Here is a 19,386-nt window from a genome sequence, read left to right on the forward strand (position 1 = left end):
ATTTTATCATACATTCTCGTTAGATGAATTATATTATGATAGACGATTAATTTTTAGATCTTCAAGGACTCTGCGTACGTATAATTACCGATCGTACGTATTCGTCTGGACATCGCGTCGTGTCGGTACGTTTGCGACGAAACGAGAACACCTTGAAATCTCGTAAAAACCCTATAACCGCATATAATAAATCACGCATCGAAATCAAATATTTCTCTCTCTCTCTCTCTCTCTCTCTCTCTCCCTTCTACTTACAAATTGACGATCGGGAAACCTCGAAATCCTCGCGCTTAAATCTGCATTCGCGCTTAGCAACGTCCACCGTCTCCCCTTTTCCACCAAGCGAATCGTTACCACTTATCAAGCAAGTTGTTCTAATTACAGTATTCGGCCGCGGTCGTTCTGCTAGAATATTTCGACAAAGCGTCGTTGCATTCGATGCAGCCGGAGAGAAGACTCAAAAGAACCGTGGATCGTTGTTATTCGGTGATTCGTTTTGACATTCGCAGAAGATAAAGTATATTGGAGAGGAGAAGGAGGAACGAGTTTCCCGTTTTTCACGTGTATCTTAAATGAACTTTAAATGAAAAATTATCAACAACGGAGACCAGCAGGAGGACGAATGGATTTGAACCTTTCGCTTAAACGTAACAGTTTCGATTTCGACGACGACGACGACGACGACGACGACGACGACGACGGATACGTTAACTTCGAACGGAACGCCAGCGATCGAACAACACGTTGCTTCGTATCGATTGTTCGTAAAGTGGTAACCAAGTGGTGAGGAGCGAGGGATTATAAATGACTAGCCTTTTTCTTAATACGTTAAATCTTTCGGGACAAAAATCCAGTGAAACGCTTGAACGCGAGTGATTCGATGAAACCGTGGGAAACCAGCTGATTGCCCGCCGCTTGATTAAAGTTTGCTCGTCCGTTTTTCGGCCGGATTGATTGCCGTGCGGCGTCCGTAGATTCCATGGTCGAAGCGAGTCGAAGATCAACGAAGCTTCGTACAGGATTGAAGATTTTTCCAGCTCGATCCGGTCAAATCTACTGATCGTTCTCCAAGGTAAAATTCTATTCCCGAAGAAGAAAGGAACAGATCACCGATACTCGACATGGGCTGCGAACTCAGCAAATTGGCCACACCGAATCAACCCACCACGGACCCACGGCTTCCGTTAACAGCGAAACAGAAATTTACGGTTATGGCCAGTTGGAAAGCGGTCTCCAGAAAGCTAGAAACGACCGGTGTCTTTATGCTCATGAGGTTTGTAACGCATTAAACGTAAGAAAAGTTCTATAAAAATTATGTATCACTAGAGCGTGCATTAAGTACACGATATCACTGGAATCCAGAGATAGAAGAAAGGGTACGTGGCTCTGTAATATAATTAATAAAGTAACGTGCGATATAATTAATTGCGAGAAGCAATAAGAAATAAAAACAAATAAGAAATAGAACCATGCTGTTGAAAGGTAGGCGTTTCTTCGAAAGACTTTGTACGATGACCGAAACGATGAAAACGATGCTATTAGTCAATTTCGTTTCTCCGTTATTACAAACGTTCTATCGTCGTGTTTAGTATCGAGTCGAACGTTCAAAATGCACCGTTAAAACACTGAAATCGGCCGGTTCTTAGTTTCGTTGTCGCTAAAATTTTCGTCGTTTATCATTAGCGCGCGATAACGACCCAACAGTTGTCAACGTTTCGTCTGTTCGAACTGTTATATCGGTTTAACGGGAGACGAGGATTCACGGACTACCTACAATTTCCTTAAGAGGTGGCCGATAAAGTAGAGATCCGATATCGTACGATCACGATATCCGAGAAACTCGCCACCCCTTTAGAGCTTAGTCTTATCTATATCTTTTTCCCCATTTGCGACATCCGTACTTGTACGCGATATCGTTAAAGGCGGATAAAGCTAACGGTTACGGACGAATTAACCTTTTCTCCAGAGACCGTATATTATAAAAGACAATGAGATACCATCGGCGGTATAATCGTTCCTGTTAACTTTTTCTAATCCAAGGAAATTAATCGTATTAATCTGACAAACTATAGGGGATTATATGGTTTATAATCATTTATATGGCGAATCGATTCCACGGTTACTCGATGGATCGCGTAATAAAATTTCCGCTCTAAGGAGATTTTATATTTTTATTAAGAGAATTACGCAAGTCGATAATTTATTTCATACTACATCAAACGCACATTTCCAAACAGCGCATGTTCTTCCACATTCGTTACAACCTTTCCTTGTATCTTCCGCGAGATCACAGACACGTATTATAAGTATCGCTAGTATATCGTGTTTTCTACCATCTAAAATGTCCAACTAACGTTCGGATCGATAGGTTTCGAGTTAGTAATAAAAACATTTGGATAACAGAATTTACGTGCACCGAAATAACATCCGTTTCAAACGAACTTGCAACTTTATAAGCGTACGAATCATATTCCTCCGAAATTCACAAACACCTATTACCAACTACCACATGGTAGCGGCATGTCGACCGACGTGCTTCTCCTTTTATCGTAGAGGAAACAAATCAAGGACATTCTGCACATACGATATATTCAGATATCGTATACGTGAAAGTGTAGCATATCCATCGAATTGGAAAAAAGGAATTCGATACATATTTGAAATAAATAAACGGAAATAAAAGAAGAAAATGTGCACCTAGTTAATAAATAAAATAGCGGGTCACGAAAGGAGGCCTTTGCAGATAATTAAATTGGATAATTAACTACCTCGTCTGCCTCTTTTCTTTTCTTTTTTTTTCATCGTTCGTCCACGGATACTAGATTTTATCCCCGGTTTCTTCTCTGTCAAACGCACGTAATTTCCTTTCGTTTGTCTTTATATGTCGGCTTCTGAGCCTTTCCATCGTTCGTGAAACAACGATAGGTTTCTAGATATTGGCCTACAATAACCGAGCGTGATCGGCGTATTTAAGTAAATTCAATTCAATTTTCGAAAAATGACTCTGAATGACAGATTTTTTTTTTTTTTTTTTGTTTAAACGCGAAATGTTACGTTTGATGTTTGCATATTAATTACAGGCGAGTCGCAAGTAGTAAATTATCGATACGATCGTTATACGTTGCTTTTCCAGCGCTCGTTTTCCTCGCATCTCTACCTATCTCTACCATGTTCGCGATATAGATAACGTCTTGCCATTTCCTCCTACAAAGTAGTAAATTCCGCGTATAAAAATATCAACGATCGATCTTGCTGTTCCAAGAGTGTCGTGCGCTTTACTTTTCGAATAATAACCTCTCAACTTTTCAAGTAATACGAATATATCGTTTACCAGACGCTATATAGCGAAAGAAATTATACGGAAATTAATTATAAGGAAAAGAGTAACGAGCTATTCGTTATTTATTCGTATTACTACGTAGTTACGAGTTAGATGTACTTTGTATCATACGGTTATATAGCTATAATTCGATCGAAGCTATCCTTTTGTCTCTTTCGCGGCAAATAGAAGAAAAAAATATGGCATCTCGAAAGATGGCAAAATAAATTTCGACGAAAATATACGTACGCGTATAGATTTTAAGAGAAACTGATGCAAAGTGTAAGAATGCATAGAAATTAGGCTAGAAAGGCCGTTTCGCCGAACACGCAAGACTGTTCGTTGGCGATCAACGTGTTAAAGAAACAGACAAAATTGAAATTCTATCGTAAGTTGTTAAATTATTTTGTAGATAACAAGCAGCTTCTCCAATGTTACACGCAGTTCTAAATAATTTCCTATACACGAACAGCGTTATACACCGCTTATAAAAGTAAAATCGATAATCCAGGTAAGGGTTAGACCCGAAATCTCCGCTATAACACATCATCCAATATTAGATTTTACCTATACTCGGTATTCCACTCTCGGTTCTCCTTTCTTCATCGATTTCGCTCTTACGACGAAATTCGCACATAATTTCGTTTTTCTTAAACTCGTATTTTACGAGTCGCGTACGATTTCCATTTGCCAATTTATTCCTCAGTCGCGTCCTTGAAACGTTAACTAGTCCCGAACGACAAACTTCGGAAAATGATGGAGATGCTTCGATAAAAGAGATTATCTTTACTCTCAACCCTATTGCGAATACAAATTTTCATTTCATTGGTCGAACGTGAATTACATAGTCTTGCGAAAGAGTCGTATCTCTTATGTCTTATCGAATTACCCGTTAATTGCCCGTGAAAATATCCGTTAAAAGAGGAAAAAAGAAAATATCAAAGATAGATTTAGATCTATTCTACGAATGTTTCAGAGTCGAACGAAATGTAACGCGAATAACGGCTATCGATTATTTAATAATTCAAGGTAGCGAATAATAATTTTACTTATCGAATAATCGATAATTGCGTTTAATATACATGTACACGTACAAGAGAAACAATCAGAGCGGATATAATGATCGAATGTTACGACCAACATATTCTCGGTTAACTATGAAACGATTATGCCTACAACTATAATTTACTACAGGTATCGTGATCAAATTACAATCTATAATACATACTACATTTACTTTATCGTTTCGTCGTTTTCGGAATTACCAGCAAACAATCTATTTACGATAGTCGCTGGTCTCCGTTCCGCGAAGATGAAAAATCCGAGTAGAAAATGCAAATACATATCTACAAAGGAGGATTCGTAAGTTTAGTCGCCATCTAATTACGCTCTCCTCGCCGATGTCCGATATCGTTCGACGACAAATGATTCCATTATTCGCTGCTCCTCGTTTACTTGCTACCCTTTTAGCGTACACGCGTCCATCTCTTTCACTCCCTTTATTTTCTATCTTTATCTATCCACTTGTTACTGAATTGATGAGATTCCTGATATCGATGCACTCTCGGCGTAATTAGAGCGTACGGGATATGCCTACAAAGGGCTACCCTGAAATAATTTATCGTGGACCGAGGAAAAAACCGCACAGATTCGACCCTCCGTCAACCAATAATCAACCACGGAGCAGAGCATAGAAGCGTGGAACAATGATAGTCTGTATATTTTCCACTTGTATCTTTGCACAGATTTATCCCTCTTCCGATTCCGATTCCGATTACGATTCCGAATCGAAATCGTGGTCTGTACGCTCTGACAAATATCGCTCGATTGTTAATCGGAAAATAAACTATTATCAGAGTATGTAATTAAATTCATGTGAATTCGTATTAAAAGTATGGTGGAATTTTTCGTCCCTCTATCTCTGGTATCGATGTGTCGATTATAGGTTCGCGATAATATAGCCTCGACGATAGCCTCGCCAAGGTATTCGTGAAACAGCAAACGTAACGAATAAACAGCGATTAACAACAACTAAACGATACACGCGGCCACGTTTATTTTTTTGCTTTCTGTTTCTCAATGTTAACGAGCGTTCGAGGATTGAAGGTTCCGACGTGAAACGCAGGCGATCGTTGTTTCTCCCTCTCTGTCCCAGCTGTTAACGAACAATGGACTTCCTCGTATTGGCATTTTCAGACTATTCGCGTGACCAAGCGCAGAAATAGTGCGTTCGTGTCTGTCATTTCTAGGCGAGTCGACGTGAAAACGAGTCTATCCCGTTTCTTCCTTTTTCCTCCATTCTCCCTGTTATTTTTCGTCCGCTTTCAAACCGATCGTTCGTTCCTCTCGTTCCTTTCATTCCCTTTCCTCCTTTTTCTCCGTCTTTCTTCGTCCGTACGCCTTCTTGCTTTCTTTCAAACTTAACCCGTTTCTCCTAACCAACTCCACTCCTCCGACCATCTCTTTACCTCTATCTCTTTATCGCAAAATTTTTCGCCGTTTTCTTTCTTTTCTTACTATTTCCTACTATTTAAATTGTCAAGATATTCGTCTTGAAACAAGTAAGCGACGTTCGTTCTATCGTACTTGCAGCTCTATCCAAATGAAAACGAAAGAGTAAATAAATAAAACGAGAACTTTTCCCACAAAAGCGGACATTTTGAAATTGCAAAGCTCGATATCGTTTCGAATATAACGAAGCGCGTTATTAAAGAAGCTATCGTTTACGCGTCTTTACCGTCAACGTAGTTGACAAGTAACATGTACACGTAGAAACGAAATGTTTGCCCTTTTTCGTGATCGATAGCGCTCCAGTTGCTGGATACGATCCATTCTCTTTAACGACGGTAGATGCTCTGCTTTCTCCGTTGGTGGAAAACCGAAAAGAGAGTGTCGCGTTGCGTATATGCTCGCTGGGTTACTCACAGATGCGACAAACGACGGTCGATAGCCGTTGGAAATTGACAATCGTCCGTTACCGGCGTATCGAAGCGTTTCTGACGCACACGGAGCCAACCTTTTTATTATTTATTTTTACCTGCATCCTACGCATCGATATAACTTGTTCCTCCTTCTTATTGCTTACTCCATTCTTCGTCAATGCGTCACGATATTTACACACGGTATTTACACCGATCTAATTCTTCGACAATTGTTCGTTTCGTTCGTTAAATTGGCATCTAAGTTGGGAAACGTCGCGTCTCGAGCGATTCACCTACGGTGATCGTACACATCCGTATGTGCAGACTACGAATATAACAAATTTGGCGAATCGATTACGAAACATCAAAGTCGATAATTACCTTTGAAAAGCTATTCGCGTCTCAAGGGCCTTATCAAAGTTCCTTACTATCGATTCCATTCGTTCCAGACACCAATACACACGAAACACGTACACGTACACGTACAATGTGTCTTTACGTTGCATCGCATCTACAAAGTTACGTATTATGTACAAAGTTGCATATTGCTATATAACGTTGCTGCATAACGCAAAAGGCGACACTTGTAAAGTAGGTTAATAATGATACACGTATAATAATGATAAACGCGCGATGCGTTAATAATTTTTTTTATTTACATATCGAAAGCAAATCTCTAAACTCGTTGCTCGACATCTTACCAGCCTCCTACAAAGTGGAAACTAAAAATTTTAGCCGCTTAAGAACCGAAGAAACCGAAGCGCAACGCAACAGAAGAAACGCGATTCGAATAAGACTCGAGACAGAAATACTTATTATAAGCATAGCAAGTAACGATGCCGCGCGACACTCGTCTTACCTAAAGAGATAAGCTTCGTCGGTCCCAGATTTTAAAATGTTCATATTAAACCTAGAGAACGAAGACTTTAGGGACCTTTTAACGTTCTACGTATCGTACATATGCAAGAAGCGATCGAACGAGAAAGTTTAACGCGATGGATAGCCGGAAGTCGTGCTAAGCCGACAGACGCGAATAAAACACCAATAAACGAATGATAATGAAAATTAAAAACGATATCTGACGCGAAAACGAGGAAACGGTCGCTATAAAGCCAAGCGAGTAAAGCAAGGAAACAAAGATAAAGTCTTATGGAACAACAGCGTTGCCTCGACCGTGTCACGGACCAAGTTTCGCGAGTTTTACTTTCGGAGAAAGTACACAGGATATATCGTAAAAGCTTCTATCCCCTAAAGGCCAAGTACAAGATTTATGACGCCTACAGAATTCAAGAAAAACAAAGTACTTTTCCTTGTCATCGGTAAAAACGTTGAAACACGATTTTATTCGAATACAGAATAAAGTCGTAGACAAAATGACGGTATAATTTTCACTTAATAAAATTTACTCTCAACTTTGGACACTTTGCTCTTCTCTTCGCGTCTTTAGAAATATATTATTTATCACTAAAGAATAGGAAACGGTATAAAAATTGCGGTAAAGTATCGCATAGTTTCGCGCGTGTATTTCGCCAATGTTAATTACAAAACAACTACGCGAAGCAGCTACTGACGACAGAGAAAGTAGGATACCAAGCTTCGACTTTTTATAAGTTCACTCTCTCGTTTATTCGCAGGTTGTTCGAAGAAAACGAGGAATTGGTGCAAATGTTTTCGCGTTTTCTCGACTTGAAATCGAAAGAGGAGCGCTTCGATATGGTAGAATTGGGCAAACACGCGGAAAAAGTAATGGCTGCTCTGGACGAAGGTATCAGAGGACTCGACAATATGGATGATTTCCTCACCTGTCTTCATCAAGTCGGAGCCACGCATACAAAGATTCCTGACTTTAATCCACAGTACTTTTGGGTAAGCTCGTAAAAAGTAACTTGTTATATACTTGATATTATCGATACCAAGAAATCCTATCGTCGTTCGTTATCACGTTACTATTTCACAAATGTATGAACATTTTTCCAAAATTGTAGTACTAGAACGTGATAAAGCGACGCGATCAAAGATCGAATAAAACGTCTCGGCGTGGGCATCGAGATTTTGTCCAACGTTCGGTTGCTATACTACGGTTTTTCGTCCACGATAGTAGAATAAACAAGTTCTTTGATTTCCGATTTTCTCGCGTTTCGAATGTCCCCTTCGTAGATTCGTTACGTTCTATAGTCGCTGCTGAAAATACGAGATACCTCTGTTTCACCGAAACAAACTTGGACAGTAATACGTATGGTATACCGTGTGTGATACACCGTAGCGACGTTACACGTACCATACAACAGACGGGATACTACTTTTTTCTTCTCCCGACTCTGTTGACGATTCCAAGGAAGACCGTTCGCCTCCTCGTTAGGCTGGTTCGATCGAACACCGATCGAATCGCGAGCCTTCCACCTACTACAGCCGTAATATAATCTTTATCGTGCGATATTACTTAAATAAGTAAACATATCACAAAATCAAACATGGATCGAATAGTTTTCGAGTCTGATCGTGTCTGATCGAAAGGCTACGTTGAAACTTGTATGTAATACTTTGCACGATGCTTTTGGTAATGTTGTTATGGTTTGCAAAACTTTTGCAGATATCGACTCGATCGATGGCGTTAAACGGACAACGGACACGGAAACGCGTATAACTAGCATTTTACGCTAAATCGTCTACAAGTTACTAAACTTGGCATTCGTTAACGATTATAGGAACGTATATACGAAATTAAACGGGAGACGAACGATTAATTAGCTAAAAATATTCGTAAATGTTAAGAATTTTATTTCGACTTTGACCCATTTAACGTTTCTCTCTCTCTCTCTCTCTCTCTCTCTCTCTCTCTCTCTCTCTCTCTCCCGCCCCCTCCTATTCCTCTCTCAATGAATTTTATTTTCAGAAAATCGAGCAACCATTCTTAGAAGCCGTGAAGCGAACTTTAGAAGATCGATACTCGGAGAACGTGGAGAGCACCTACAAAGTGACGATCAAATTCATCATCGAAACGTTAATCGACGGTTTCGACAAAGCTCAGAACGACAAAGCGCAAAGCGGCACTGCTAAATCCTAGTCGTCTTAGCCTTTTCGTTCGTAAGGAACAAAAATGATTTGCCGATTCGCTGATCGCTTTTTCTATCGGCAGTCGTAGTTTTCAAAGAAGAAACCGATACAATCGAAAGCAATGAGATCGATACCATCAATGAGAACGAGTAAATCAGCCGATGGCGCGATCGTTCGTTTGTTCCAAAGTATGTATAAAAAAAAGTATGTATGTTTCTCCAGATTCTCTGATCCGCGATGTGCGATCGGTACGATCGAACGTATTCGATGGAAGCGAGACAGAGATAAATCTTTGTGTAACTTTTTCTTTACAGAGGCACAAACGGATGGATGCCCTATGGTTTGTAGTTAGGTTTGAAATCTTTTTCCTTCGAGCAGGTCTCGGACATGGAAAATGCATAATTCGTAAGAAATGGCTATGATTATCGTATCTCGTTCACTCTCTTGACGGCCAAAGAAAACGGATAACGCGTTCTCGTTTAACGTTTCTGCAAACTCGCAACTTAGCGGAAGAAAACATTTCTCCGTTGAACTATTTGTATCGGTCGAACACGATCCCATAGTCTCGTCTCGCGATGATTCATATACACGTACGTATACTTGCATTATTATATACGTATTCACAAGACAACGCGTACACGTTGTTCGAACATGATACGAAAGTTTCGGGATGAAATGGTTCGGGAGGTTGCGAAAGGGAGCAAAGATTCTACAAAAATAGCGTTACCTTATTATTCGATGGCCCCTCGCTTCGCCGCGCTATCGATTATGGAATTTCAGCCATGTATATATGGTACACACGTATCAAGGATCGTTTCAAACCGAATTGACTGCCAGCGATTACGATTAGCAGTTATTCACGTTGAAAAGTTTCTGCGAAATATTTATTCGCGAAAACAGCCGAGTACAGAAATCTGAAACTTAGCTCTGTCCAACCTGTACAAGTTAAAAAAGAGAAAAAAGTAACGCAACCAGAAATGGACAATCGTCGATTTAGTTTGATCCGTTCAGTTTCCGTTCAGTTTTTCCGAACAATCTGAATAATCGACGAATCGCTCGATAATATAAATACACAAGACAATATCCTTATGCGACAGTTTTATTATCACCTAACTTTAGATTTTAAATCAATTGAAATATCTCTCTAATATCATATATCTATATTTTATATTTTACATCGTACATTATATACATATTTTATATCTTGTGAGTATAAAACATACCTTTTGCTTTTATATTAGATACAGAGTAACGCAATTATAATTTCTAGAAAAACGAGAAACCCTTGAACAAAGTTCTTTGCTCGTTAATGCACGTATTAGTCAGGCAGAGGGCAAAGATACTTTTTCCTATCGAATCACAGGACAAAGTTACGCGCTTCAAGAAACTCTAAGAAACAGGTGAAAAGATAATTGGCAGAAAATTGAAACATAGAAATTTAACAGAACGAGAGTATAAGTTGACGCTGTTAAAAGCGAAGAATTCAATTTCGGCAAGAAATAAGCTTTTAAGAAATGACCAAGTGACGTGATATTAAGAAAAACACGATAATCTGAATGACGAATGGTCAAGGTATTACGATAAGAGTTGGTTTTAACATTTTTATTGAAAATGATGTGAAAAGATAGTTGTACACTATTTTTCATATTTTATATCTTTACATCGTTCCCCTTCTTTCATAGTTTCTCTTTCCTTTAAACCAATTTATCCTTTTACAGCTGTATCGTACTTTGTTTGGCTTAAAAATTCATCGAAAAGGTTTACAACGGTTAAATTATATTAAATTAATTTTCATTTTTAATCAATTATATCGAAAAAGGTCATAATCAAAGCTATAGGCCAAACGCATGTGAAACGATTTCACATATACATCTGGCTCTCGATAGACGCTCGATGACTGATACCAGAATAGTGGTTACCTTGAACCACCATCCAAGTCGATCGTTGCTTTTATTTACGAGAACCTTGGATTACATAAATCACGTAGGACACGTTCCTATCGCCTCGTGATACGAAATAGTCGCAACGTGAGACCATATAACGAGAGAAATCGGGACATAAGAAATTCCTTTCGGTCCAACGGAAAAATATATCTTTCTATTAATTTATTTCGATCCATGATTCGATCAACTATATGTGTAGACATAAAAAGAGAAAAGTAAAGGTAAAGGTAATTTGAAGTGGTAAGGTAATCACGGGTAGGAATATCAAGTTCAACCGGTTTCGATTACTTTCTGCCAATCTTTCGTTGCCCTTATATACGCGTATATGCGAGAGTAAAGAAATTAACGGTACAGAGCGTATCATCTCGAGACTTGGAAATACGAATTATCGTAAAATGGAAAAGGCTTTGGTATTTGCGTAGCACGTACCATATATTTCACGTACCAGATATATACACGTACACATGTTCGATGGGGAATTGCGAATCGTGTTTCGTTATATCTGCCACAACCATACACAGCTGTCGTTGATTCGTGTGTCGCAGAGCGTTTCAAAGTCGCCTCGTTACAAGCGACACCAATATTGGAAAGTGCTACAACGGACAACAAAGAAATCGATAACCTGTATTCTATGAAAGCACAGAATCCCATTAGGCCGCTCATAAGCATAACAAGATGCAATGGCACACGTGTGCGTGCAAGATTATCGATAAGTGGTGCGATTGCAACTCGAGGTTAGCCTTCCCAAAATCCCATTTATCGGACCATATTCGGCTGGTTTGGATAAACCGACTAGCAGAAGATCGATCGAATCGATGCCGATGAGTGAAATGCCGATAAGTCGCTGTTAGAATGGACCAACCTTTTCAGATTAGATATATCATCGAAAATAATAATTACAATTATCGGGAAAACTATCGCCATGCTCGCGATCCAAAGTGTTGGCAAATAAATGACGCACTTTTACATTTTTAGTCACTGCAGTTTTCAAAGTAACGTTCCAACCGTTGCTCCGATTATTCCACGCGGTTCTACCATACACGTCTCTTTCTTTTCTTTTTTTTCTTTTTTTTTTTTTTCAAAATGTGTTCCGAATCACGATCGTAAGAAAATTTGCAGAGCTATCTATTTAATTATATCAATGCCTTGTCGTTAATTTCACGATGTCGCTATTTCTATCGATGGATTATAAAAATCGTGACCTGTAAAATTTCTCGACCGTACGAAACGATGTTTCGCTCTGTGTACACGTATATACTTTTACGTATATCTTTTACGTACGAGTTTTACTCGTGTTGATCGATTCGCGCCTTATCGCAGTTATCTCGAAAGTTCTAGTTTAAAGTGCATATTTTATTTATTAACAGTTTGAATTACAAATATTCCATTACTTTCGTGAACGACTGTAGAATATGCGTTGATCGTCTTAAGACCTGTATTGTTCGCAACTCGGTATACAAAGAGTAAGTAAATCGAGGCACACGATACAATGCATGCGGTGTGTATAGTTACGATTGTTTGGAGCATCTATTTTCGAAATTAATCGAAATACAGGTTACTGTACGTCGAAAACTCGTATATGTATTACATGGTAGGATAATATTGTACTATTATACGATCCCGCAATAACGTTGCACTTATCCCCCTATCGTGCATTACCATTTTACAAAATTACGAATTCTTAGTAGCTTTTGTGTAAAAAAAATTGTATTCATTAATGTACAATGTTAAGAGTTTAAAAATGCAATGTAACATTTAATCATACTGAAACAATGCAAAATATCTATTTAAAACACACACACACACACACATATAAAAGCGTACCGTACGTACCGTACCGCTTATTCTACATTTGCCTCTATAAAAATTACACTATTTTTTCTAATAACAAAATACGAAACAGATTAATTATTTCTATTCCTGAAGCAATAGTTCATTTTCTACGATTCACGTGCAACGTGTAGAAACGCAAATTTCATAACTCTCAAGAGCGAACCATGCGAATGTAAAGAAAGCCATTACGTCGATCGAAGGAACAAGTTAGAACGAGAGAACTGTAATACAAGTAAGTAGCAATGAATAAAAAATTGCAAATAAAACTCGACATCCAGAGATTGCAGATTTATATACCTATATAATATAATATGTGTATACGAATAATTATTTTCTACGAATTCTTGATTACTTGGTTGTGCAAATTGTATTTATCTCGTTGGAAGTAATTCAACGGCCAAGCGTCATTGGTAGCGAATTAACGATACCTTGAAAATTCTATAATCGATTGAGAAGCAAAATAAACATCAGTGTCTCCCCTACCCAACTCTCGCCTGTGTAAATCCTCCATCGTGATATTGCTATCCATATACGGATCAGCTCCGTTATTTGCAGATAATACAGCAACATGTTTCCATCGTAGTGACATCATTTTTGTAATTAAAAAACATACTATATATGTATATGGATGCGTGTAACCTTTGACCGTCAAAAGACAACTATGTAGATTTTTATCCGCGATTAAGAACGAAAAGTATGCGAACATTGGGACGTATGCTTTCGCGCAATGTCAATTTCCCAGCTGGTTCCTAAATCATGGAACCGCTTTATCTCTATATCTTCCATGCCGTATATACTTACCTATCTCTAATTTCTCTCTGAGGTCAATTTATTTCTGTCATTCGTTGTCGAGGATATCGAATCGTCGTCAGTTTTTCTAACAATTACGAGCCAATCGTCTATCAGTTACTACAGAACGTGTTACGTACACACAACAGAAATCTGTCCGCAAAATGACGTCTGGGAAATACCCGTTTCCAAAATCACGTGTATTCCGTTACAATCGCATCTACTAACACCAACTCTTTACTAACGCTACGCGTGTAAATAACAAATAAAGCTGTCGCGTTTCACTTCGAATTACAGCCGATAAATTGCCGGCTACTAATAAACATCGTTTAAAAAAAAAAAAAAAAAACTATCCATGTACGTACGTAATAATTCGTTTGCACTAAAATGCTGGGTCACCGTTTATCGACATGTAAATAATATTTGTATTTTTTCCTCCGTTCTCTCTTCTTCGAGCGAATATTCGCCATGTCTTCCGAAACATTCTAACGCAGTATACGTAACATTAATGTAACTTCGACAAAACTCGGAACATATTAGGTAATAGTACGTACAAAATAAGTCAGACGAGGCCTACTTTATCTATTAAAAATGCGACCACGACTCGCCCCAACGTATCCTAAAATTGTTTCTTGACGAGCGAGAAACAGAAATGACGAGTACTTTGCCTCAGAGAGAAAATACGTGTTCGATACTGGGGGGGGCGGGGGAAGAAAACGAAAATGTAACGCAGTTTTCGCATAATACACGATCTTCCGACTTGACAACTTGGAATAATTCGTTTGCACTTGCGCGTAACAACGCAACTACGTCGATATGTAATTAGCATTTCGGTATTACAGTAAAGCGAAAACTTCTCTTAGTTTCGTATCTTATCAGTGGCGAATGCCGATTTTCAAACTGTCCGACTTGAGAAAGTTGCTAACGGTGAATTCATTCACGATCGTGTACGATCTGTAAGCAGAATATAACGCGCGTATATAACGAAAAGAAAGATCGATCGACAAAGTAAGAAAGCAGCCCTTCGCGGTTCGATAACTCAACTTCTTTTGTTATAGGTTGAAAGAAATTCGGCTAACGAAACGTTAACCGTTTTGTTTTCAGTCACACGATTCTCTCGTTAATTTTCGGTAAATGTAACTCGATCGCTGTTGATTACGCTGCTGATACGACGTATGTATTTAATTGAAAGCCGTCGTTATGGCAAATGTTGCATGAAATGATTATTTAGAAAATCTACGTAAAATTATCGGTACACGAAACAGATGAGCAAAAAGATCCGCTGCAACACCAAACTACGTACGACACACTAGATGCGTATGGTAAGGAACTATTTGCTCGACTTATGATAATTGAACATTTCCTTCAGGGACTCCAAGACACGCATCTCCTTGCGGAAGGAGCAAGTACCACCGTCACCACCACCCACCCTCCCTCTTCCTCACCCCCCTCAACAAAAGTAGAACTTTTATACGTTGAATACAATTTCGTATCATGAAAGAAAGTGAAAATTATATGTAAAAAATCAAGTGCCTACATCTTTCTTGATTTATATTTATTTTTTAAGACTTGCGATTCTTGCGAAATTATATTCTCGAAACAGAGATTTCCCCCCCGCCCCTGTATGTGTTATTGATCGTTTGATTTCACGTAGGAATGTACGGAGTAAAAGAATTCTTACCGTAACCGTCTCGTGTGTGACAAATCTTAAATTTAATCGAAAAGAGCGAACAGAAACGAAAGAACTTGATACGACAGAAGGAAATTCGAAACGGGCTGTATGTATGTATCTTCGTTTCGCGCAGAAACAGTCCTACGTAATCGAAAGTTTTCACGAAACATGAAAAGCACACGAGAAACATGTGTGTATATCGTATACATTAATTCCTAGTATACTTTACACTTTGCGAATATTGCATTGTATGTCTGTTTGTTCTATCCAGGTTTCAATGTCTTATCTTATATGAATGGAATATTATACACGAAAAGATTTAAAAGAAACAAACAGAAACATATATATATATATATATATATATACTTTTTTTTCTAACTGCTTTCGTTATATATGTGTATATTATGTATGTACACATAAGTTATAAATATTTTCTTCATTCCCTTTCATTTCGTAGTTCTTTCGCATCAATTTCACGACGTACATACATATGTCGGATATACGCATATTATTGCACATATATACATACATACATACATACATACATACATACGTCTTTGATTGTGAGTCAAGTACACACGACACTAATGACAAAGTAAAATCTCCAAAACGTTTCTGTTACTATTAAGCATATTTAAACGTACTGGCGTTAAACATATTAATATCGATGATCAGGAGCAAAATGTTGTTTCGATAAATGTTATTTTAATAAACCACTGTATAGACGTATTAAACAATTCGTACCTTTCTTTACAATTGCCATCGTCGCTTCTTCGTTCTTCCTTTTCTTATTTCATTTTTTCTCTTCTTTAACACTTTTTATCACTCTCGTTACTGCGAGAATAATCAAAGGCATTCTCTAGTATCTTATATAACAAAATAATTGACAATAAAAAGAACGATAAAGGGGAAAATAATAATAATTCTACTTTTTCTCAATTACTAATACTACTACCACTACGACCGTAACCTACGTAACTACGAAGTAATTGATTACCAATTATCAGAACTTTCAGGGCGAGAATTTACGCAAACATTTACTAATTTTGTATTAGAAAATTTGAAAAAGTTCTCCTTTTGACGCGCGTTTGTAAAACGTTCAGCCCTTTGATCGTTGCCCACAAGAAACATCGGAAGGAACACTGAGCAAAGCGGCGCGAAAAACTAAACCCGGAAGTAAAAGTTTGGTTATAATCATATTATAACTCTTCGCGAGATAGTATTTCGTATGTGTATCGGTATTTTACACCTTCGCTGTTATAACAATATAAAATATTTCGGACTTAAGAATATTTTTAAACAGTGAAATACACCTAATAAACAATATACTACTTATCCACTTTACCTACTTAAATACCACCCTTAATTGTAAATCCACTTAATTAACACTACTGATATTTTATTTAAATATTTCAGTACTTATTTAGGCACAGATTAAAAGCGGATTTTCATGAACCATACTCCTATCTACCTAAATATATGAATATGATAAAATGGTTATTTGCTATCCTGTGTATGTATTTCGATATATACAACCCAAATATGCACGTATGAAATTACGGAATACGGAGGCCTAAAAATTATAACTATGTAAAACTGAGCACTTGTAGGGTGTTCTATGCGTTTTTTCGACGCCATATTAGCTGCTATCCATGCCTCGATACTCGTGTACCGAGGCCTGGGCAAATCCGTTCGAAAATTGACTCGTATCAAGTCGTGAAAAATCCACATGGAAGGTGCCTGTATTAAAAAGCATTCAATATCAAATCTATCCTTAAAGTAGTATTTTTCACACTGTGTGAAATCAACTATTTGTATCTGACCATTGACTAAATAAAGGATACTACTTTATCTTCAAAATATTCACTATTTAGTGACATCGTTTTAAAAAGAAAACTACATAATTATTTAACAGTGAGTACGTATTTATATTAATATAATATAATATAAATAAGTATACGTATAGTTATCGAAGATCATAATGACGAAAGAAAAATTTATACAACATTTTACACATATACGATACATTTTTATGGTTATGTTGCTATAATATTTAATGGTTATGTTGCTATAATATTTAATGGTTATGTTGCTATAATATAATATAACATTTTAAAGTTCAATATTTTCAAAACAATTTTCATCCAAATTAAATATAACTTGGATATTTTAATATACATCTAGTATATTACCAATCTGTTGCTACTTAATCCTGTAGGTGATCGCAACATTTTGACAGATGCCAAGCGTTAAGGATGAATCTGAGGCAGAAGGAGAAGAAATGTCTCACGACAGCAATGAAAGTAATCAAAGCTCCGCGTCGTGTGACAGTAGTGCAGAACATAGCGACAGTGATGATTCTTCGGAAATGGATGAGGATGAATGTGAAAGGCGACGTAACGAATGCATGGAAAACTTAGTAGATTTAGAAAGACAATTTACGCTTCTCAAAGAACAGTAAGCAAATCTTTTCGTACGATGAAACTTTCTCTTACTTACGAGTCCTTATAGAAGGAATTTTGTCATCTTGAATTGAACGTTTTAATTTTTATAACTTCAGGCTTTACCGTGAAAGAATTACCCAAGTAGATACAAAATTGGGGGAAGTTCGAGTTGGAAAATCTGAAGAATATTTAGTACCATTGGAACGTCTAAAAGAAAATATGAAGACGAAAACAGAAGTAGCTGGAATATTAAAACAATATAGACTACAAAATATCCAAAATAAATTCTTAGCGGAGGAACAAGCTGCATTACAGAATTTTGAAAGTGAAAAAGAATTAATTTGGGATTGCATCCATAATGATTTACAAGAAAAAATACGTAGACTAGAAGAAGATAGGAATAATGTTGATATTCATGCAGATCTGTGGTTAAATTCTAATGGTAGAAGGCGCAGAAACCACACTGAAAGAAGAAGAGCTGTTTCAGTTGCTGGACCTTATATCGTTTACATGCTTAATGATGCGGACATCCTTGAAGATTGGGCATTGATAAAGAAAAGTCTAAGTAGTCGAAAAACTGAAATAATATAATACTACGTATACAGTTAAATAGACGCAATTTTTTAAAATATTACAATCTTGATAATGTTAATGTGTCGCCCTTTTAGAAGTATAAGGTGTATAAAACATTTTAAAACATTCATTTTAGAATACTGGCACTTCCTTTACATTTGTAACATATATAGAGTGCCTTCTGTAAAACACTTTGATCTCTGTACAACTATTTTAGTTGATAGAGTAATGGTGTAAATGAACCGACGGAATTTGATAACAAAGATATCTATGCCTTTGAAAACGTAATTCAGAAACTAATAAAATATTAATTTCTTGTGAATATAATAATTATTATTTTGTTTATGAATGGAATAGTACTTAGCTATAATAGTAAAGATAATTTAATACCAAATGTAAAAATCTGTTTAAGTAATTTCATGCAGCCTGTGCTTATTCTGTAAAATATGTTTCTCAAACGTTATAAGCATATTCATTAGCATTCGATAGCGTAAAATTTTTCAATTTAGAATTTATTATTTAAATTATAATTGCAAATTTATCTTTTAAGGATATATTATTATACGTGTACAAACTGTATCATAATAATTGAATATACATATTTCATATTTTTGAATAAACTTTCAACAAAAGTAATGTTTGTAAAAAAATCTGGCACCTTTTATATTTACCTCTACAAACACTGCAAGTAATTTAAAAACTAATATGTCGTAATGTCTAAACGTGATTAACTTAATATATATGTCCTAAACATTAAGCTAAATTTCCTAGGTACAGATTATGTACAAAGAAATTGAGCAAATTCTTGTTAACGTGTGATTCAAGGTGTATTTAGTGA

General features: G+C 37.1%; 3 protein-coding genes across 5 annotated transcripts in view; 2 read left to right on the plus strand and 1 right to left on the minus strand.

The window, feature by feature from the left end:
- The window catches only part of LOC117213523 (histone-lysine N-methyltransferase 2D-like), a 66,130-nt gene extending 49,652 nt beyond the window's left edge, over positions 1 to 16,478 (minus strand). The window contains exon 1 of the mRNA XM_033458938.1: positions 16,276 to 16,478. The gene's annotated coding sequence lies outside the window, so the exon portion shown is untranslated. The remainder of the gene's footprint in view (positions 1 to 16,275) is intronic.
- Positions 1,032 to 10,326, plus strand: LOC117213527 (globin-1-like). 2 transcript variants are annotated; one of them, XM_033458947.1, is made up of 4 exons: positions 1,032 to 1,273; positions 7,875 to 8,106; positions 9,134 to 9,498; positions 9,609 to 10,326. In XM_033458947.1, exons 1-3 carry the CDS (start codon positions 1,122 to 1,124, stop codon positions 9,302 to 9,304), a joined length of 555 nt encoding a protein of 184 aa, XP_033314838.1. In that variant the 5' UTR covers positions 1,032 to 1,121; the 3' UTR covers positions 9,305 to 9,498; positions 9,609 to 10,326. The 2 variants fall into 2 exon arrangements, with proteins under 2 accessions (XP_033314838.1, XP_033314837.1); XM_033458946.1 differs by having other exon boundaries at positions 9,134 to 9,482.
- Positions 16,479 to 17,164: 686 nt separating the features above from the next.
- On the plus strand, positions 17,165 to 19,103 carry LOC117213526 (breast cancer metastasis-suppressor 1-like protein). Of its 2 annotated transcripts, none has more exons than XM_033458945.1 (3): positions 17,165 to 17,449; positions 17,750 to 17,988; positions 18,092 to 19,103. In XM_033458945.1, the coding sequence occupies exons 2-3, from the start codon at positions 17,771 to 17,773 to the stop codon at positions 18,564 to 18,566; spliced, it is 693 nt and encodes a 230-aa protein (XP_033314836.1). In that variant the 5' UTR covers positions 17,165 to 17,449; positions 17,750 to 17,770; the 3' UTR covers positions 18,567 to 19,103. The 2 variants fall into 2 exon arrangements, with proteins under 2 accessions (XP_033314836.1, XP_033314835.1); XM_033458944.1 differs by having other exon boundaries at positions 17,165 to 17,445.
- Positions 19,104 to 19,386: the final 283 nt, after the last annotated feature.

This window comes from Bombus bifarius, unplaced genomic scaffold, assembly GCF_011952205.1.
Source record: "Bombus bifarius isolate JDL3187 unplaced genomic scaffold, Bbif_JDL3187 scf7180000009111, whole genome shotgun sequence".
Lineage (NCBI taxonomy): Eukaryota > Metazoa > Arthropoda > Insecta > Hymenoptera > Apidae > Bombus > Bombus bifarius.

Coding starts and splice junctions, on each gene's coding strand:
- LOC117213527 (XM_033458947.1), top strand. CDS start 1,122: ATGGGCTGCGAACTCAGCAAATTGGCCACACCGAATCAACCCACCACG. Junction 1,274..7,874: donor GGTGTCTTTATGCTCATGAG/GTTTGTAACGCA, acceptor GTTTATTCGCAG/GTTGTTCGAAGAAAACGAGG. Junction 8,107..9,133: donor TTAATCCACAGTACTTTTGG/GTAAGCTCGTAA, acceptor TTTTATTTTCAG/AAAATCGAGCAACCATTCTT.
- LOC117213526 (XM_033458945.1), top strand. CDS start 17,771: ATGCCAAGCGTTAAGGATGAATCTGAGGCAGAAGGAGAAGAAATGTCT. Junction 17,989..18,091: donor TTTACGCTTCTCAAAGAACA/GTAAGCAAATCT, acceptor TTATAACTTCAG/GCTTTACCGTGAAAGAATTA.